At 37.7% G+C, this 17,086-nt stretch overlaps 1 protein-coding gene across 1 annotated transcript in view; it reads right to left on the bottom strand.

Annotated features, from left to right (window-relative positions):
- SYNE1 (spectrin repeat containing nuclear envelope protein 1) overlaps positions 1-17,086 on the bottom strand; it is a 596,966-nt gene that overhangs the window by 236,010 nt on the left and 343,870 nt on the right. The window contains exons 69-75 of the mRNA XM_027769865.1: positions 15,869-16,021; positions 15,407-15,574; positions 12,029-12,205; positions 9,960-10,106; positions 5,917-6,042; positions 3,113-3,289; positions 1,900-2,165 (exon numbers count right to left, since the gene is read on the bottom strand). Coding sequence (XP_027625666.1) covers positions 1,900-2,165; positions 3,113-3,289; positions 5,917-6,042; positions 9,960-10,106; positions 12,029-12,205; positions 15,407-15,574; positions 15,869-16,021 — 1,214 coding nt within the window. The remainder of the gene's footprint in view (positions 1-1,899; positions 2,166-3,112; positions 3,290-5,916; positions 6,043-9,959; positions 10,107-12,028; positions 12,206-15,406; positions 15,575-15,868; positions 16,022-17,086) is intronic.

Raw genomic sequence — 17,086 nt, 5'->3', positions numbered from 1 at the left:
GAATGGAGGAGAAGGGATTGTGGCGTGGCCACCCCCCTGGGGGGTGATTTCTTGCTTTCTGTCTCTCTGTCTCTCTCTGTCTGTCTGGTGAGCGCACCCACCCTATAGCAAAAAAAATTCTCAAAAAATAAATCAATAATTTGAAATCAACAAAATGGTCTCTTCTGTGTTAAAAAAAAGTAATTTAAAAGAATAAGTATGAAATGCAGAGTTCTTATTCCTTTGGCTACAAAGCACATGTGAGAAAGTAGTCCATTTCATTTATAAAATGTTCATTTCTAAAGTATGGAGAATAGGGTTGTAAGACAGTTAGAGAATTCTGTTTTGAACATGTTTGGTGTCAGATGCCTTTGGGCAAACTGTAAACCAAAAATATTTTTTTTGCTGGTACAAAAAGACTAAAAGTTAATGGAAAATGGAATCAAAGGACAAGCTTATTTTTGTGCAGAAAAATTGACATCTATGCATAGTTTTTTCATAAAACACATTTTTCATAAATTGTCAAAAGACTCCTGTATTGTCTGGATTTATCCCAAGGACCAGAAAATGTTGAGCATCAAGGAAAAGTAAATAGATAAAAAAAAAATTATACCAAAATAAACAACAAAACACCCCTCCATGACCTGATTACATCTAGAATAATGTTTCAGGCAAGTTAATAAATCTTGGCAGAGGAAGTACACATTTTTGCAATTAGGGTGATCAAGAGTATAGAACAATTTTCATATGTATGTGTATCATTATTTTCTAAAGAAAAAAGCTAAGAGGGGATTAATTACTACAAGATCACAATGGACACAAATTAACTAAATTTGAATTCTTCACTAATTTCTAGAAATGACATGTATTGGGTCATTGGAAAAGTCATGATACATTTTTCTATTTTTTTCTAGGCAAAAATGTGTCATTACTTTTCCAAAGACCCAATACAAGACAACAGTTGACTAAATTACAGTTTTGATAAGCAACCTATGGAACAGATAGGTTTAAGAAAGATTCATGTCATAAATTCATAAGTGATAGTTTTGTAATTGGGAATTAAACAAAACTCGAAATGTTCTTGGGGTATTTTTAAGGTTTTAGAGAAACAATTTTTGAAATATTATTTGAGGTCACAGAGAAAAATGATGCTATTTTCAAGCATTTCTATTTTATTAGACTAATGTTAAGGTAGAAAAACCATGACTCTGTATCCATATTAAGAAGATTAGGTTCAGGGAACCAGCAGTTAGCTCAATGGCTATGTCACTGGACTCCCACATAGTCAACCATGGTTCATGTCCTGGACCCGGTGGTTTGAAACTCACGCCGGGCGCGTGTGCGTGCGTGCCCAAGATCCTGAGAGGAGAATGGAGGAGAAGGGATTGTGGCATGACCATCCCCCCTGGGGGGTGATTTCTCGCTTTCTGTCTCTATATAGGTCTCTCTCTGTCTGGCGAGTGCACGTGCCCTATAGTGAAAAACCTCTCTAAAAAAAAAAAAAAAAAAATACAGCTGGGCGTGTGTGCTTGTGTGCCCAAGATCCCGGGAGGAGAATGGAGAAGGGATTGCGGTGTGACCATCCCCCCTGGGGGGGTGATTTCTCGCTTTCTGTCTCTATGTCTCTCTCTCTCTCTGGCTGGTGAGCGCACGCGCCCTATAGCGAAAACCTCTGAAAAAAAATAAAAAAGAACATTAGGTTCAACAGGTGGCGTGGTAGTTAATGTACTGCACTCCCACATGGCCAACTGCGGTTCCAGTCTCAGATCCAGTGGCTTGTTTTCTCACTCCCAGGTTCTCAATAATGCTTTACTAATATCACTAATGATCAACAACAGATAACATAAATTTTAAATTTTTGTACAAATGAGAATATTTCTGGTTTAGCATTTTGGTGACCAACTGCAGAATTTCTGTTACCTGGCAAGGTTGTCCCATTCTGTAGTAAATTTTTCTAAAAATGCTTCAACCACATTCATGCAGTCATGGTAATCTCTTGTTCTCCGAAGTTCCTCTTCCCTTTGCAAGCACAGGTTGTTAGACTGAAGGCACAGATCCAAGCACTGGTCATTTAGATGATGTATTTCCTTGTGTTCAGGAGACTCCTGCTTCTTTGTTAACTTATTGATTTTTTCTATGACAGAATTCACTGATGCCTGTTTGCACTCCAGTTTCTTAACAAAATCCTAAAGGAAAACAGCAAAACAAAAAGAGGTAATATGTAATGAACCCCTCCAAGTAAATAGACAGTGAAGCAGACAACTCTCTCTAAATGTTTTAAGTTCTTCAACATTAAAAACTGAAAAACTAAAAGGGTCATGAGGGACAAACAAGTGTGTAAAAATCAAGGTAACTGCACCATTTTAATTTATTGTGTTATTTTGGAAAGACTTAAGAAAAACTGATAAATGTGAAATGATTATAACTAAAGAACAAAAGGATCTTACCTTGAAGTATGATCCTAGTTTCCTAAAAGATTTAGAGTTCATACTTTTGGGAAAAAAGACATCTAATTTATGTTATCTCTATATTCTTTTTTTCTGATTTTGTAAAGGATAGTCCAGTAGAAAACATATGACTTACTATAATAGAGAAAAAGTAACACCTTAAAGTTTGTTAAAAATGTTATCCCATTTCTAATAAAGTGGATATACTTATAATAATTTTCTGTTATTTTTAAATTATATATAAATTATGTAATATGAATTATATTTTGATTGCATTTAAATTAATTGTGTACTTAATTAAATGCTAAGCTTACAGTTCTATAATTTTAACAATATAGTGAAAAAAAATCTGAAAAATAATAAAGCTTTTTTGCTTGCTTAATAGCAGAAACTTTGGTCTTCTGGCTCTGTAGGCTCTATGAAAGCCACTTTATTCACGAACAAGGTATAGAGTGAATATTTTCTGATGTAATTCATTTAGACGTCCCATCATGTATTCGAATGTTTATAAATTGTTTCCCTTTCATGCCAAATAAAGGCTTCTCAAAATTTTCACTATTCCCTAAGCAGCTGTATTATCGTCTAAGGACTGACAGAATCCAAGCGTGGTGAAATAAATGTACTGCATAGTTCATCTTTTCTGTCTTGGCCTCCTTAATCTCCCCTGGAGATAAATTAATTCCCACCTTTACTTGAGAAACCATGTTCTGTGCAATATTTAGCTCCAGTTCAGAGTGCCTCCTCTTCATATTCTGTAGTTGCTGATCAGCATCCTGGAGATAAATCCACAGCTCAGCTTTCAGGTGCTTGATCTCTTCCCAGCCCTGAGTTATGTTCTGTGCTTGGACAAGCCTTTGTTCAATCTTGAGAAAACACAGGCATAAAAGTTAGTAGCAAAACATGGAATTAGCCTGTGTCTAATGACTGATGGCTGGATTGAAAAAAAATGTGGCAACATATACATGGAATACTACTGAGCCATAAAGAACGGCAAGACTGTCATTTGATTCAAAGTGGATGAACATAGAAGATTCCATGCTAAGTGAAATAAGCCACACTAGCAAAAACAAACATCGTATATCCCCACTCAATATATACTGAATGTCTACGCTTTATGGCAGAAATGGAAAGATTTGAAGATACAGTAGTATGGAAGGCAAAGGTACATACCAGAGACCGTATAAGAGGGGGGCAGATCATAAGGGATGGGATGGGAGCTCAGGGAAAATATATTTAACAAACAGGAGATTATAAGGTTCTTTGTTGAAAATGATATATATGCTAATGTCCTTCATTTGATTATCACACACCACATGCATGCTTTGAAAAACATATTGTGTTCCATAAAGATGTACGGCAATTAAATGTAAACAAGAACTTATTAAAAAAAGAGAAATTTAACACAAAAACTAGCAGCCACAAATAGAAACATTATGTTCAATGAATCAGAGCTGCAACTGTTTTGGCTGGTCTGTGTGTACACACTGATAAATGCAAAAAGCACTTCTATTTGCTTCCACAAAGAGCAGGTTTTCTTTTAGATAAAGGGTTTCTAAATGTCTGGGAGTTAAGCTGCATGATTCTAAACCATACTGTGAGGCTCTGAGAAGTGTTAACAATTTAGTAGATCCAAAGCTGCCCTGATAGCTTGCTTTTCTTTTCTTTTTCTTTTTCTTTTTTTGTGGAGAGGTTTTTGCTCTAGGATGCATGCGCTCGCCAGAGAGACAGAGAGACTGAAAGCGAGAAATCATGTCCCAGGCAGAGATGGTCATGCTGCAGTTCCTTCTCCTCCATTCTCCTCTTGGGATCTTGGGCATGCATGCACATGAACCTGGTGTGAGTTTAAGCCACCAGGTCCAGGACTCGAACCTTGGTCAACTACATGGGAGTACAGTGACATAGCCATTATGCCAACTTCTGGTCCCAACCCTGATGGCTTTTTACACTGGGTATTTCTGTGGGCATCTCTGTTTGACTGCCTATTTAACTTGGTATTGGGTAACTAGATAAGAGTTACATTTTTCTCTCTTGTATATGTGTTCATCCTTTTTAAAAAACACTAACACTAATTATTAATGTTCTGTATATATCTTTAGATCTTTGAATGCTTTTGAAACTGTATAATTTATTTCAATAAGTCATTCTATAATAAAATTTTTTTTAAAAATACACGAATTATATCTTTTTTTTTTGGAGAGGTTTTTTTTTTTTTTTTTTTTTCTTTAGGGGGTGTGCGCTCGCCAGATAGACAGAGAGAGACAGAGAGATAGAAAGCGAGAAATCACCCCCCAGGGGGATCATCACGCCGCAATCCCTTCTTCTCCATTCTCCTCTCGGGATCTTGGGCATGCACGCACATGCGCCTGGCATGAGTTGTAAGCCACCGGGTCCAGGACGTGAACCACAGTCGACTACATGGGAGTCCAGTGACATAGCCATTACGCTAACTGCTGGTTCCCATGAATTTTATCATTTTTCATAAGGATTTAAAGATAGTTTTGGTAACATAAAAGAGAAGAGCCTTATTATTAATAACTTTTTTATTTGAATCATTTACTATTCTGTGAATTTTTAATAAATTAAATGCAAAAACTAAATTTTGTTTTTCTTTCTTTCTTTACTTTTAGAGAGATTTTTGCTATAGGGTGCATGCACTCACAAGAGACAGAAAACAAGAAATCACTTGCTGGGGGGATGGCCTTGCTGCAATCCCTTCTCTTCCATTCTCCTCTTGGGATTCTGGGCATGCATGCACACGTGCCCGGTGTGAGTTTTAAGCCACTGGACCTGTGGACTTGAACTGCAGTCAATTACATGGGAATCAAGCAATGTAATCGTTATGCCATCTGCTGGTCCATTTGCTTTTCTTTTAAACTCAAATGTACTGCATAAAATAATTCAAGGCTGCCGTGGCAGTGACAGTGACACAGCCTCTGTTCTGCCACCTATCTATTGTGGACAGGTACTGCCAGCTCATCAAAACACTTTCCACTGAGCCAGATACAGCCTCAGAATCCTTCTCAACACCACACTTGATAGCCATTACCAATGAATTAGAGAATAATGATAAACAGAACTGGAGTGTTCTTCGGCATCCTTGAAATAACAAATGAAGGATTAAGAGATGATTTCATATGAAGTATTATATAAAGAAAAACATGGAAAAGGAGGCAATAACTACAAGGAGTGTGGATAAGTAGGAAAACGTGACGAGAGTTGGTAATTAAGAAGAAAAAAAGGAAAAGGTGCTAATAGGTGGCATTCAGAGGAAACTAAATGATCCAGTCCCAATTTGGAGTTATCAGTTTCATACTGTTTACTTTTCTATGACTTAGCAGAAATTCCAATATCTATGATAAAGGCCATAGGAGAATTACAGCAAGAACAACCCAAAAGATATTTTTATAGACCTTACATTACATTCAAACAAAAGAATACAATAAAACAGACAAATCAACTGTGATTTTTTTTTTTTTTTTTTTTTTTTTACCTTTTGTTCTGTTTGTTGAATATCTTTTGCCGTGGTTTTCACTGAAGAGTTTGACAAATCACACATTGAGCAAAGGAGATCTAAGTAGGTCCTTGCTTGCTCTTGCAAAGCTCTGAAGTGTTTGACCTGAAAAAGGGTAATTGAGAGAAAGGTTCATGCTGTCTAGTTAACAAGTATTAGTATCATTTGTAATATTCGGTTGACACTTCAGAAATAATCTTCTTCACTCTGTGTTTTAACCACTGTTGTAAGTGACATATTAGTGACGCACAGGAAAGACTTGAAATGCATACACATGGATTATTTGTCCACCATCTGCTTTTGTAATTAACGTAATCTACATGGTCTAGGGAAGGGGAAAACCCCAGAAATTGGAACAGTCTTTCCAGATTCTGTGCTCACGTTCTAATTTATTTTCCATTTCAGGGAAAGACTGTTTCTTAACATATTTTTGCATGTCTTGGAGACAAATTAAGGTCAGGGTCAGTTTGTAGGCTTCATTAGAGTGAGATAAAAACACAAATGGCTGAGCTTTTCTCTGCAGGAAGCTCATCTTGTGCTTCTCCCTGTCCAAGAGCTCAAGAAAAGTTTCTCCAGGTGGGTCTTTAATCCATGCATGGAAACAGAGCAATCGTGTTTCATTGCAGATGGTCAGTCTAGGCAGGTTCCATTTATATACTGGGCATAAAGCAGTCCACAAAACAAAATGCAGGTCTTTGATGTTCCCATCATTATAAAAGAGACAGATCTAGAGTTGAACTAAAGGCTATGCAATGTTTGATAGTGCTAGACACCATCTAGAAAAATACAGGTGGTAAAGGGATATGGTGTGAGGAAGAAGAGCCACTACAGCAGGAAGAGTCTCTCCAAGACCTCTCTGAGAAACAGACCTGAATGCATTGAGGGAGAAAGCTGTGCCATGGAGGAAGAATGTTCTAGGCAGGGCTGACAGCAGATGCAGTCCCGAAGCAGGATCAGAGTGAACCACATAGAAGCAGAGGTAAGACAGGTGGGCAGGGGCCAAGCCATGGAGCCCCTTATAAGGGGAGTTGACAATATGTCCCAATTTTTTAGGTTTATTCCTCTTTTCTAGAGTTTCTCAACCTCAGAGCTATTGATATTTGAGGGCAAATAATCCTTTTAGTGGGGGCTGCACTGTGCATCGCACAATGTCCAGCAGCATTCTCAGCCTCTACCTACTAGATGCCAGTGGCCATCTCTACTACTCCCCAGTATAACAACTAAAAATGTACTCAGATACTGCCAACTGTCCCCTAAAGTGCAAAGTCACCACCTCCCCCACAGCTGAGGATCATTGTTCTCATTCTATTGGATTATGAAAAGTAGTCAGTTTATTATCAAAAAGGTTCCTTTCTGGAAAACAAATTATTATATGACCAGCCTATTCATAGGCCATGACAAGAAATTTGGACCTTACTCTCAGTGTGATTGGAAGATGTTGGAAAATTATGATAGGTCATTGTCTCCCAAAGAATAGCTCTTGTCATTGTGTGGAGAACAGTCTATGAAGACAGCAGACAGGACTGGAAGTAGGTGACCAGTTACCAGGCAGGAATCAGATGAGAAGCAGTGAAGGGTGGTAGTTAGGTTGTAAGTTGTAGTTCTTGGCAAAAAATAAAGAAGTATTGACTGCAAGTGGTAGTGGATGAAATTGACTTATAGACACATTAGGGAATTTTTGAAAATCATAAAGACAATAATGGGGCCCAACGGTGTCAGAATTTTTATTTAACAAATATACATAGTTCAAAGGAATAATGATTTATTCTGAGATTTCTATAGCTGACCTAATTTCAAAATCACTGGGGCACCTTATACACTGTCAGTGATAAATACAGTTGCAAAAGAGTTTTGCTAAAATCTACCTCAAAGGCAAATCTGACAGTCTCTTATTTCCAAAAATTCAAATTTTATGCCTTATAGAAACATGGCACTCTGAAGAGAACCAAATCAGCATGGTCATTTTCTTGCAGTAATGTAGGATGTGTTGTCATTATGCTTAATCATTTACTGAATGAAAGGTGCGGGGGCACGCAATGCACCTTGGGTCCATGGCCGTGACCCTAACTCTGTCTGAAGTTGTCACTAGGGGGCTTCTCCAGCTGCATTTCCAAACTAACCAAACACGAAGGCCCTCCTCAGTTTTAAATGAACACAGGACTAATCAAGGTGAAAACAAACTAATTATAATAAATCAAAGGACAACAGAAAAGAACAAACAAAATAAAATCCATCCCCTTCAGAGTGACCAAAGTCCAGGCATCTCTGCTGCCTCTAATCCCTTCACACCATCTTCAAAGGGAGGCCAGACAACGTGAAGGTTTGCGTGGAAGATGCAAAAACTAAAACCTCTGGTCACATAACATAGAATCCTAGAAAGGCCAGCATCCTTCCATTTATTCTAGTAAGTGCAGTAAATCTTCTATTCTACAATAGCTTGGAATTAACATCCTCCTACACTCTCCTTTTATTTCTTTCCTGGCAATAAACAAAGGGGAAAAAACAGTAAGCTTTTGGCCCAGCCATGTTGTACAAGCAGAAAGGCACGGTAGTACAACACCAGAGGCCCGGGTTTCAAACCTGGGTTGCACTGAACACACTATCTGCATCCACATGTCCCTGTGATTCTGGGTGGCTGAGAGGTAAGGAGAGGATTGTGGTGTGGTAATACCCTGTCAAGGGAACCTCTCTTTATGTGTCTCCAACTCTCAATAAATAAATAAATAAACTTTAAATATATATAATTTTTTAAAATGAGATTTGTTTTGATTGTTCTAAAAAATACTTTGGAAACAAAGAGTCTCAAGACAAGGGAAGACTCCAGGAAACATATTCTAATAAAAATGCAGAACATAATCAGTCTTTAATTCATACCTTTTTTTTTTTTGATCCAAGGAGCTGTGTTGCATTTGCTTATTCTTAATCTTTATAATATGTACACTGAGGTCAGCCATTTAGACTTAAATAATGTAAATCATTTAAACCAGAAAACATACTTTGGGGGATGATTTAACTAGACATCCTTCTATGTGGATTAAATGAACAAGTGCATTATATTAATCTCAGCATGTAGTATGAAATTGAATTATTTATTTAATACTGTTAGTTCATATCTGGCAGCAATAATAACCTTTACAACTGAACTCCTCTAAAACATTTTTCTGAAGGCTTAACACTGCATAGAAAAGCTGCTTAGTCCAAAGGTTTCAAAATTCTTCTCACATATTCTGAGTAAATCTTAGCATGAGAATTTGAAGCATGTGGATGTCAAACTAATAGAAAGTAGGTTTCTTTCACATGAAAACAGTTAACATCGCATTCACCATCCATTAAATAATTATTGGGTTGCTGGGAAAGTCATAATGCATTTTTTGCATTAGAAAAATGGCATAACTTTCCCAACAACCTAATATTTATTTAATACCTTGTCTGTGCCCCAGAACTATGGGGCATCATTGTTTTTCTGTTTATAAATCATGTTCATTTGGGGACCAGCAGGTGGCATGGTGGTTAAGGTGCTAGACACTCCCACATGGCTGACCACAGTTTGAGTCCTGGGCCTGGCAGCTTGCTTTCTCACTTTGCCTCTCTCTCTCTGGTCAAATTAAAAGAAAATGAATGAATAAATAAAATTAAACAATTATTTAAAAAGATAAATCATGTTCATTCAAGGTATGATATTTGAATTTTTCAGAAGTAAGTATACTTGCAATCATCACTCCACATAGCAGGAAACTGAGACTCAAATTCAGTGACTTATTCCTGGTCACTCTACCAATCAGGTATTAGAATTGATCTCTTGGTTTCAATGTCCAGACTCTTTCTATTCAATCAACTTGATCCCTCAGGGCTATGTCCATCTTCCTTGCCAGTACATGAACTTGATCAGAGCCAAGCTCATACCTTATTTAGATCTTCAGATGCCTGGAGCTAGCACAACTTGGCACTTACTAGGTGCTTAATGTTTTCATTGAATGTCTGAATGACTCACACGAATAACACAAATTTCAGGATTCTACTACCTGCTTAACTGCTTCTGCCCTACTGAGAGGCGGGTGAGGGCTTGGTTTTAAGTCGGGTTGGACTGCAGAAAGCCAGGCTTGACACTGCTGCAGCGTGTCTTGTCGGCTGACATGCTTCTGAAGTTCATGTTCCAAACTCTGGTATACCTGAGATTAAAAAAAACAAATAAGCAAAAATTAGGCTAGATTGTGAGAACTGTTTTCTACTCTATAGAGATCATTGGAATTAAATGAAACATGTCTACAAGCCCACTTACATGAATTTTTCCCTAGGATCTCCCAACACTATACACATCTCTAAGGTGGTTGTATAAGTTCCAAAATGTTGCAAAACACAATGGCATCTGCTTATAAATTTCTCAATCCAAACATCATAATGTGTTGTGTTGTTGGTAAAGTTGTGACATATTTTTTCTGTTTTCTTAAGCAAAAATGTGTTATGACTTTTCCAACAGCCCAATCATATGATTAGGTGAAGACAGCAGCAGCAGGGTTCATATAACTGTAGAAACACGCTAGAGTATATAAAATAATTGAGGCAAATTTTCATAAACATAAGTTTAAAAAATCTAAAAAACTAAATTTACTGTAGAACGTGTGTGATCACTGGTGACAGAGAGAGAGAGAATAAAGTGAGAAAGCATTCCCTCCCCTCCAAAGGGAAGCAATTCCTTCTCCTCCACTCTCCTCTTGAGATTTTGGGCATGCACATACATGTGCTTGGTGTGTTTTTTAAGCCACCAGGTCCAGGACTCAAACTCAGTTGGCCATGTGGGGTCCAGTTGCTTTGACCACCACACTACCTAGTTGGTCTTAAATAATATTTTTAAAAGGTGTTTTATTTTCTTTTTCATTTTTGCAAACTTTAAATATGAGGTTTTGATCATGTTCTTAGGGTTTCTTCTGCTTTTTAGTTTTTATGAATTACGTTGGTCTTTTTAACATTAACTTTTTTTTTTTTTTAATTTTAAGCTGTGTCCCTCATGCTGAGATAGTGTTCATTACAAAGGACAGCAGTGGTGACAAAATGCTCTCTGTCATCATTTGCAATGGTTTATTACATCCCTTTACCCTTCTTTTTCCTCAACTTTTTGAAGGTGAATTTTGCAAATCTGGGTGTCAGCTAGTATCAGCTGACACTTTTTATTTATTTATTTTACTATTTTATTTTATACGATCACGGTATATCACCACAGCTTGTAAAAAAAAAAAAATTCCCTGCATAGATACACTACACACCTGTCCAAGTAAAGGTATTATCATACATACTATCATCAATAGACAATTTTCCACCTGTGTTCCTTAAATGTCTTGTCTTTTTATTATTCTCTCTGATTCCCTTCCTCTTTTTAATTATAATGAATGACGCAAACTATTCTCCCATGTCACTGATATGTCACTCTTTATTATAGCTAGTGCACTAACAAAAATACCTCAAAGGCCTTCAAAGGTATATAAAAATTTTGTGCAATGACTAGCATTCAAAAACTTAAGAGTAATGAAAAGCAATCCACTTGTTTTACTAATTTTTTATTAAAAGGTCAATTCTTATCCAGCTTAAATTTATTTATAAATAAAAATTCTGATTTAGTAGAAGTAAACTCACTGAAATATAATTCAAAACTGACATTTTTTAATTTCTATATAGATGCATGAAAATACTGAATTAGAGCAGAAACTAAGCTGTATTGAACTAAAAAGAATAATTGTGAAAATTATAAAATAAATTTATTTTAGCATTATAGAATAGATGACAAATTAAAAGTATTGATGGTGCACAAATAAAAACAAATAGACCAACTTTTAACAACATTTTTCATAATCAATTCATAGAATAAAGGAATTGGGTAAAACTAAACATCTGAAATTCTCCCTTTTGTCCCATTGATTAAATACATGACATGTTAGTTCCGTGTTCACATCCAGACTGTGAAATGTGTCCTCCTTTCTCCTGTCTGGAGCCCATCAAAACTATTCAAAAGAGTTAGGCAGCGATCCCATTGGTAAGAATGTGGCACAGCCTTCCTCCATCATTCAGGGTCACCACAGAGTGTTCTGGAAGCACTCACCCTCTGAGCCGTACTGCAGATGGCTGAGTAACTGTCCTTTGTGCCCTGCAGGTGAGCATGCACGTTTTGTTTGAGTTTTGCTTGCAGGTGGTCTGCACATTGACCAATCAAAGTGTCACCTTTCACTTTAAGGTTGTCCAAACGGTCTTCGAAACCAGCAATTTCTTCCATCATTGCCTGTAAAAATGAAATAAATATAGGATTCTTATAAATCTGTTTTGGGGCTTAAAAAATACTCATAAATAGAACATTTAAGGTTGATGATTTCACTAATGTAGCTTTAAAAAGAGTTTTGCAATTGTCTTGGTTGCATATTAATAAATAAAAGAAAAGCACATGTATGTCTCCAGGCATATTCCAGTAGGAAGAGTTAATGAATTTAAGGGATTAGTTACAGAAGGAATGATGAACCAATCTTTAAGAGTAGAGTGTGTTCATGTCTGGCCTCAAAGAGATAAAAACTCTCTGGTGTTATTATCAGAAAACAGGATGTCCATACGTTTTTCATCCCCATAAGTTATACTTCTGGTATAAATTTTATCTAAAACAATCTAATTAGTATTTAATCTAATTGATCTATTGGGTCATTGAGGAAGTCATGATATATTTCTGCATAGAAAAATATGTCATGAGTTTCCTAATGATCTAGAACTATCTAATTTCTGCAATAATCTAGTATTTAGTTATTAATTATGTATTAGGTTGTCAGAAATGTCATAACACTTTTTTACATAGGAAAATACATCACAATGTGTCCAATGACTCCTAATATCTAATTTATATATATAATAATACTTACATTAATTAAAATAGTATTTACATTTATAATTTATTAAGCACCTGGTATAGTCCAGGGTTACACATAAGCCTTGACAAACGTGCAGTATCATTTCCCAGATGAGGAGACTGAAGCACAGAGGGGCTACTGTTATAACACACTCAGGGTCTCACAACTAGTAAATGGCAGAGCTCCCTGGGTTTGGATACAGCTCTGCCTGGTTTGAGCTCACACCACTGTCACCACATGTATTCCGTAGTGAGCTTTCTCACAGATCACCCAGGAAGGAGGAGCCAAGTCCTTCAAATCAGGTTGTAATTGCCATACTGCTATATGATGCTTATGCAGATGACACATTCCAACACAGGGTTGTCTGTGTTGACACATCAATATATCCAAGAAAAACTTGGGTGGTTTGGGGTTCACCATTTTTTCTAATAGTGCTGACCCAGTGGTTCTTATAATATACCCAACTGAGGAAAAAAATGTAATCTCTAAGTGGGAATAGAACCATTATATCTTGATGACATCACTTCAATAATCTGAAGACTTGTGCTAGTTGGTGGTTTTACTTTGGTTGTCCTCCCCAAAATTCACGTGTTAAGATTTGGTTATAGGGCTAGCAGGTAGAATGGAGGTTAAGGTGCTGGATCCCACATGGCCGACTGCACAGTTTTTCCTGGACCCAGCTAGGTGTACTCCTCAAAGGAGAGTGGAGGAAAAGGGACTTTTGTGTGGCCATCCCTCCTGGGGAGTAGTCCTGGACCCAGCTTGGAAATAATGCTAGGTGTACTCCTCAAAGGAGAGTGGAGGAAAAGGGACTTTTGTGTGGCCATCCCTCCTGGGGAGTAGTTTGACATTTTCCCTCTCTTTCTTTGTCTCTCTCTCTCTCTAGCAAGTGCACCCATCCTATAGCAAATAGATAGATAGATAGATAGATATAGATAGATAGATAGATAGATAGATAGATAGATAGATAGATAGATAGATATAGATAGATGATAGATAGATAGATAGAAAGATAGATAGATATAGATAGATAGATATAGATAGATGATAGATAGATGATAGATAGAAAGATAGATAGATAGATAGATAGATAGATAGATAGATAGATAGATATAGATAGATGATAGATAGATAGATGATAGATAGAAAGATAGATAGATAGATAGATAGATAGATAGATAGATAGATAGATAGATAGATAGATAGACTTCATTGTATTGTCAAGGTGTTAAGTGACAACTTAATCCTCTCATGGTGTCTTAGCTAGGGTGGGGCCTTTGGGTGTGCTGAGGTCACTGGGGTAGGCCTCTGTGGTTCAGTTCTGGTGAGTTTACAAGAGAAAAAAAAAAAAAACAGAGAAGGCAGAAATGTATGGAGAGTCGCACTGCTCAAGATCCTGCCCTCTGCCATGCTGTAGCCCACAACCCGCACCACCCAAAATTGGCCCTTGTAGTTTGAACCTCCAAACTGTGAGCTGAATAAACCTCTATTTCTTCATAGATGACCCAGTCTGAGGAATTTCTGTTAGCAATTCAATGGCAGACTAAGACAGTTGGTATCTCCTCTGACAGAATGTATCATGTGGGTACTTTTCTACTCATATTTGTTAAATATAATATTTTCCTACAGATAGGAATGTTGAAGCCCAGAGAGGTAAACTGACTTCCCTAAGAGGCACCACCAAACAATGACCACATCGTGACTAAAACTGTTTCCATTAAGACCATCAACAAGTTGTCTAATGATATTGTAGTCACAGGACATCTGTCATGTGGTACTATACGTAATTAATAAGAATCTATTAGTGAATAAAAGAAAACCTTATCTGGGTATTATACTTTGTGGACCATGAAATGTTTTCACAAACATTGTCTCCTATGATGACCACAATAATTATGAGATGGGGCTGTCTTGTTACTATCTTTCACAAGGAAGGTAAAGAAAGTTCAGAGAGCCTAAGTTCTCTCAGTCAGAAAAAGGACGAGTTTGACCTAGAAACCATACTCTTTGATTAGTAGTTCTGTATCTTGTCTGTGGTTGCACTTTTCTAAAAAGGTCAAATTCTGAGATAAAATGTCTATTAGCTGAAGGGCCAGCCCATGGGTTGGTGATTAAAGGAACCTTATCCCAAATGGCTGACCATGTAGTTTGAGTCCTGGACCTGGTAGTTTGAAAACCGTATCAGTTGCATGTGCATGCATTTCCAAAATCCCAAAAGGAGGAGTAAATGGAGGAGAAGGGAAGGCGATCTGACCATGTCCCATGGGGGTGTTTTCTCCTCTCCCTCTCTCTCTGTCCCTGGTTAGTGCATGCACTCTATGGCAAATAAAAAAATAAATTAAAAAAAGATATAAAGCCAAGGAAAGCAAAAGCCTATTCGCTGGGAAAAATGCAAAAACATGTTCAGAATTCAGGATTCAACTGCTTTTGGTTTGCTTTGAATATCAAGTTCAACTGTTTTCAACTGTCAGATATGCTTGAGACTCAGACCTGATTCTTCAGATACAATCATTATAATCACAGATGCCCATGTACACACACACATGCATGGCCATTCAAGCCATCCTGTAGCCAGCTCTGTAGAGCCTTACCTTGTGGTGGGCCAGTTGCTGGGTGATTGTCTCCAGGCTGCTGGTCTCCAGGAGGTCGGGAGCCACCAACCTGCCAGACATCTGCAACAGCCACTTTTCCACCTCTTGGAGCTCACTGTTGTAGTCTTCATGGTCTTTGACTTTCGCCTCCAGACTGAAGACATGCTCCTATAAAACCAGGAGCCTGTTACAGGTCACTTTTAAGTGAAAAACTTACTCAGAACTGGTTTGTACTTAAAACAACAACAAAAACGATGCAACAGGACAGACAGAGTTACTTACATCAGAAAACTACCAAGAATGGCGAAAAATAAGTCATTGTGCCTTTTAAATGCCCACTTAAACAAACAAAAAAAAATACTGACCTATATTAATCCTTAAATTTATCTGACAGAGAGAAAGAATCTGGGGCCGGCATTTAGGCCATTAAATACCTTTATTGAATCTCTGATCTGCCCTTACCTTTCCTGCACTGCAGAGATCCTGGTAATTACTTTGCAGTTTATCTATTTTGTCCTTTAAGGTAACATCCTGTACCAGTTCCAGAAGTGCTTCACCTTTCTCTTTTACTGACTTTACCGCTGGCTCTTGGGACAGCACCATTTGTTGAAGGGACTTGAGTGACAAAGAAGAAAAAGAAATGGCTTATCCACATGAACCAGGTGAACACACACACACACACACACACACACACACCTGTAGTCCACATGAGATGATCCACTTCAAAAAAGATCAAATACATATTTGTGAATCAATACATGTGAAACATTAAACAGAGAATGATGTATTATGGCTAATACACTTTTTAAATACAAAATCAAAGTAACACGCCAGCCCTTCACCTGTGGAGAAGAAAGCATGGAAAATGGTTACAATGAACTCGATTAACATAGCTCCTGTTTTCAGCATCCACCTCATTCTTCTCACAGAGGAAATAAAAAAGTTACCCACATTACTTGCAGGAGCTGAGGCTACTGTCTTGATTTTGAGGTCATGAAGTTAGTTCCAGCCTGAGCTAGATGTAGAGTTAGGGCAAGTTCCAGCGGTAGCCTTGCTGACAGAGGCTAAAAATGCTCATTTTAAATATAACAGGAACTTAGTAAGGGAAAACAGAAGAGGTTGTAATTCTTTTTTTTTGGAGAGGTTTTTTTCACTATAGGGCGCGTGCACTCGCCAGACAGACAGAGAGAGACATAGAGACAGAAAGCGAGAAATCGCCCCCCAGGGGGGATGGTCACGCCACAATCCCTTCTCCTCTATTCTCCTCTCGGGATCTTGGGCACGCACACACACGCGCCCAGAGTGAGTTTTAAGCCACCGGGTCCAGGACGCAAACCGTGGTCGACTACATGGGAGTCCAGCGACATAGCCATTACGCTAACTGCTGGTTCCCAAGAGGTTGTAATTCTCATGTGGCACCTTCAAAGATGAACTATCAGACTTGGCAGAATGGCCACGGAGAGAAATAGACAAATTGGTTAGAGAAGAGACTTGGACAAGCTTCTGACAGGAAAAGCTGTGGGGTAAGTCACCATATCATAACTCCTCTCCATCCTCCCGTTACCACACAGTTACATCGGCGCTTATGTGTACACTAATGCATTACTTTATAATCATTATATTATATTGTAACAATTCTACTTCCAGTTATACAATCACTAGATTGTACATATGTAAAAC

This window comes from Tupaia chinensis, unplaced genomic scaffold (genome assembly GCF_000334495.1).
Source record: "Tupaia chinensis unplaced genomic scaffold, TupChi_1.0 Scaffold000014_1, whole genome shotgun sequence".
Taxonomy (NCBI): domain Eukaryota; kingdom Metazoa; phylum Chordata; class Mammalia; order Scandentia; family Tupaiidae; genus Tupaia; species Tupaia belangeri.
Note: the sequence above shows the minus strand (reverse complement) of the source record. Positions and strands in the feature narration are given on the sequence as shown.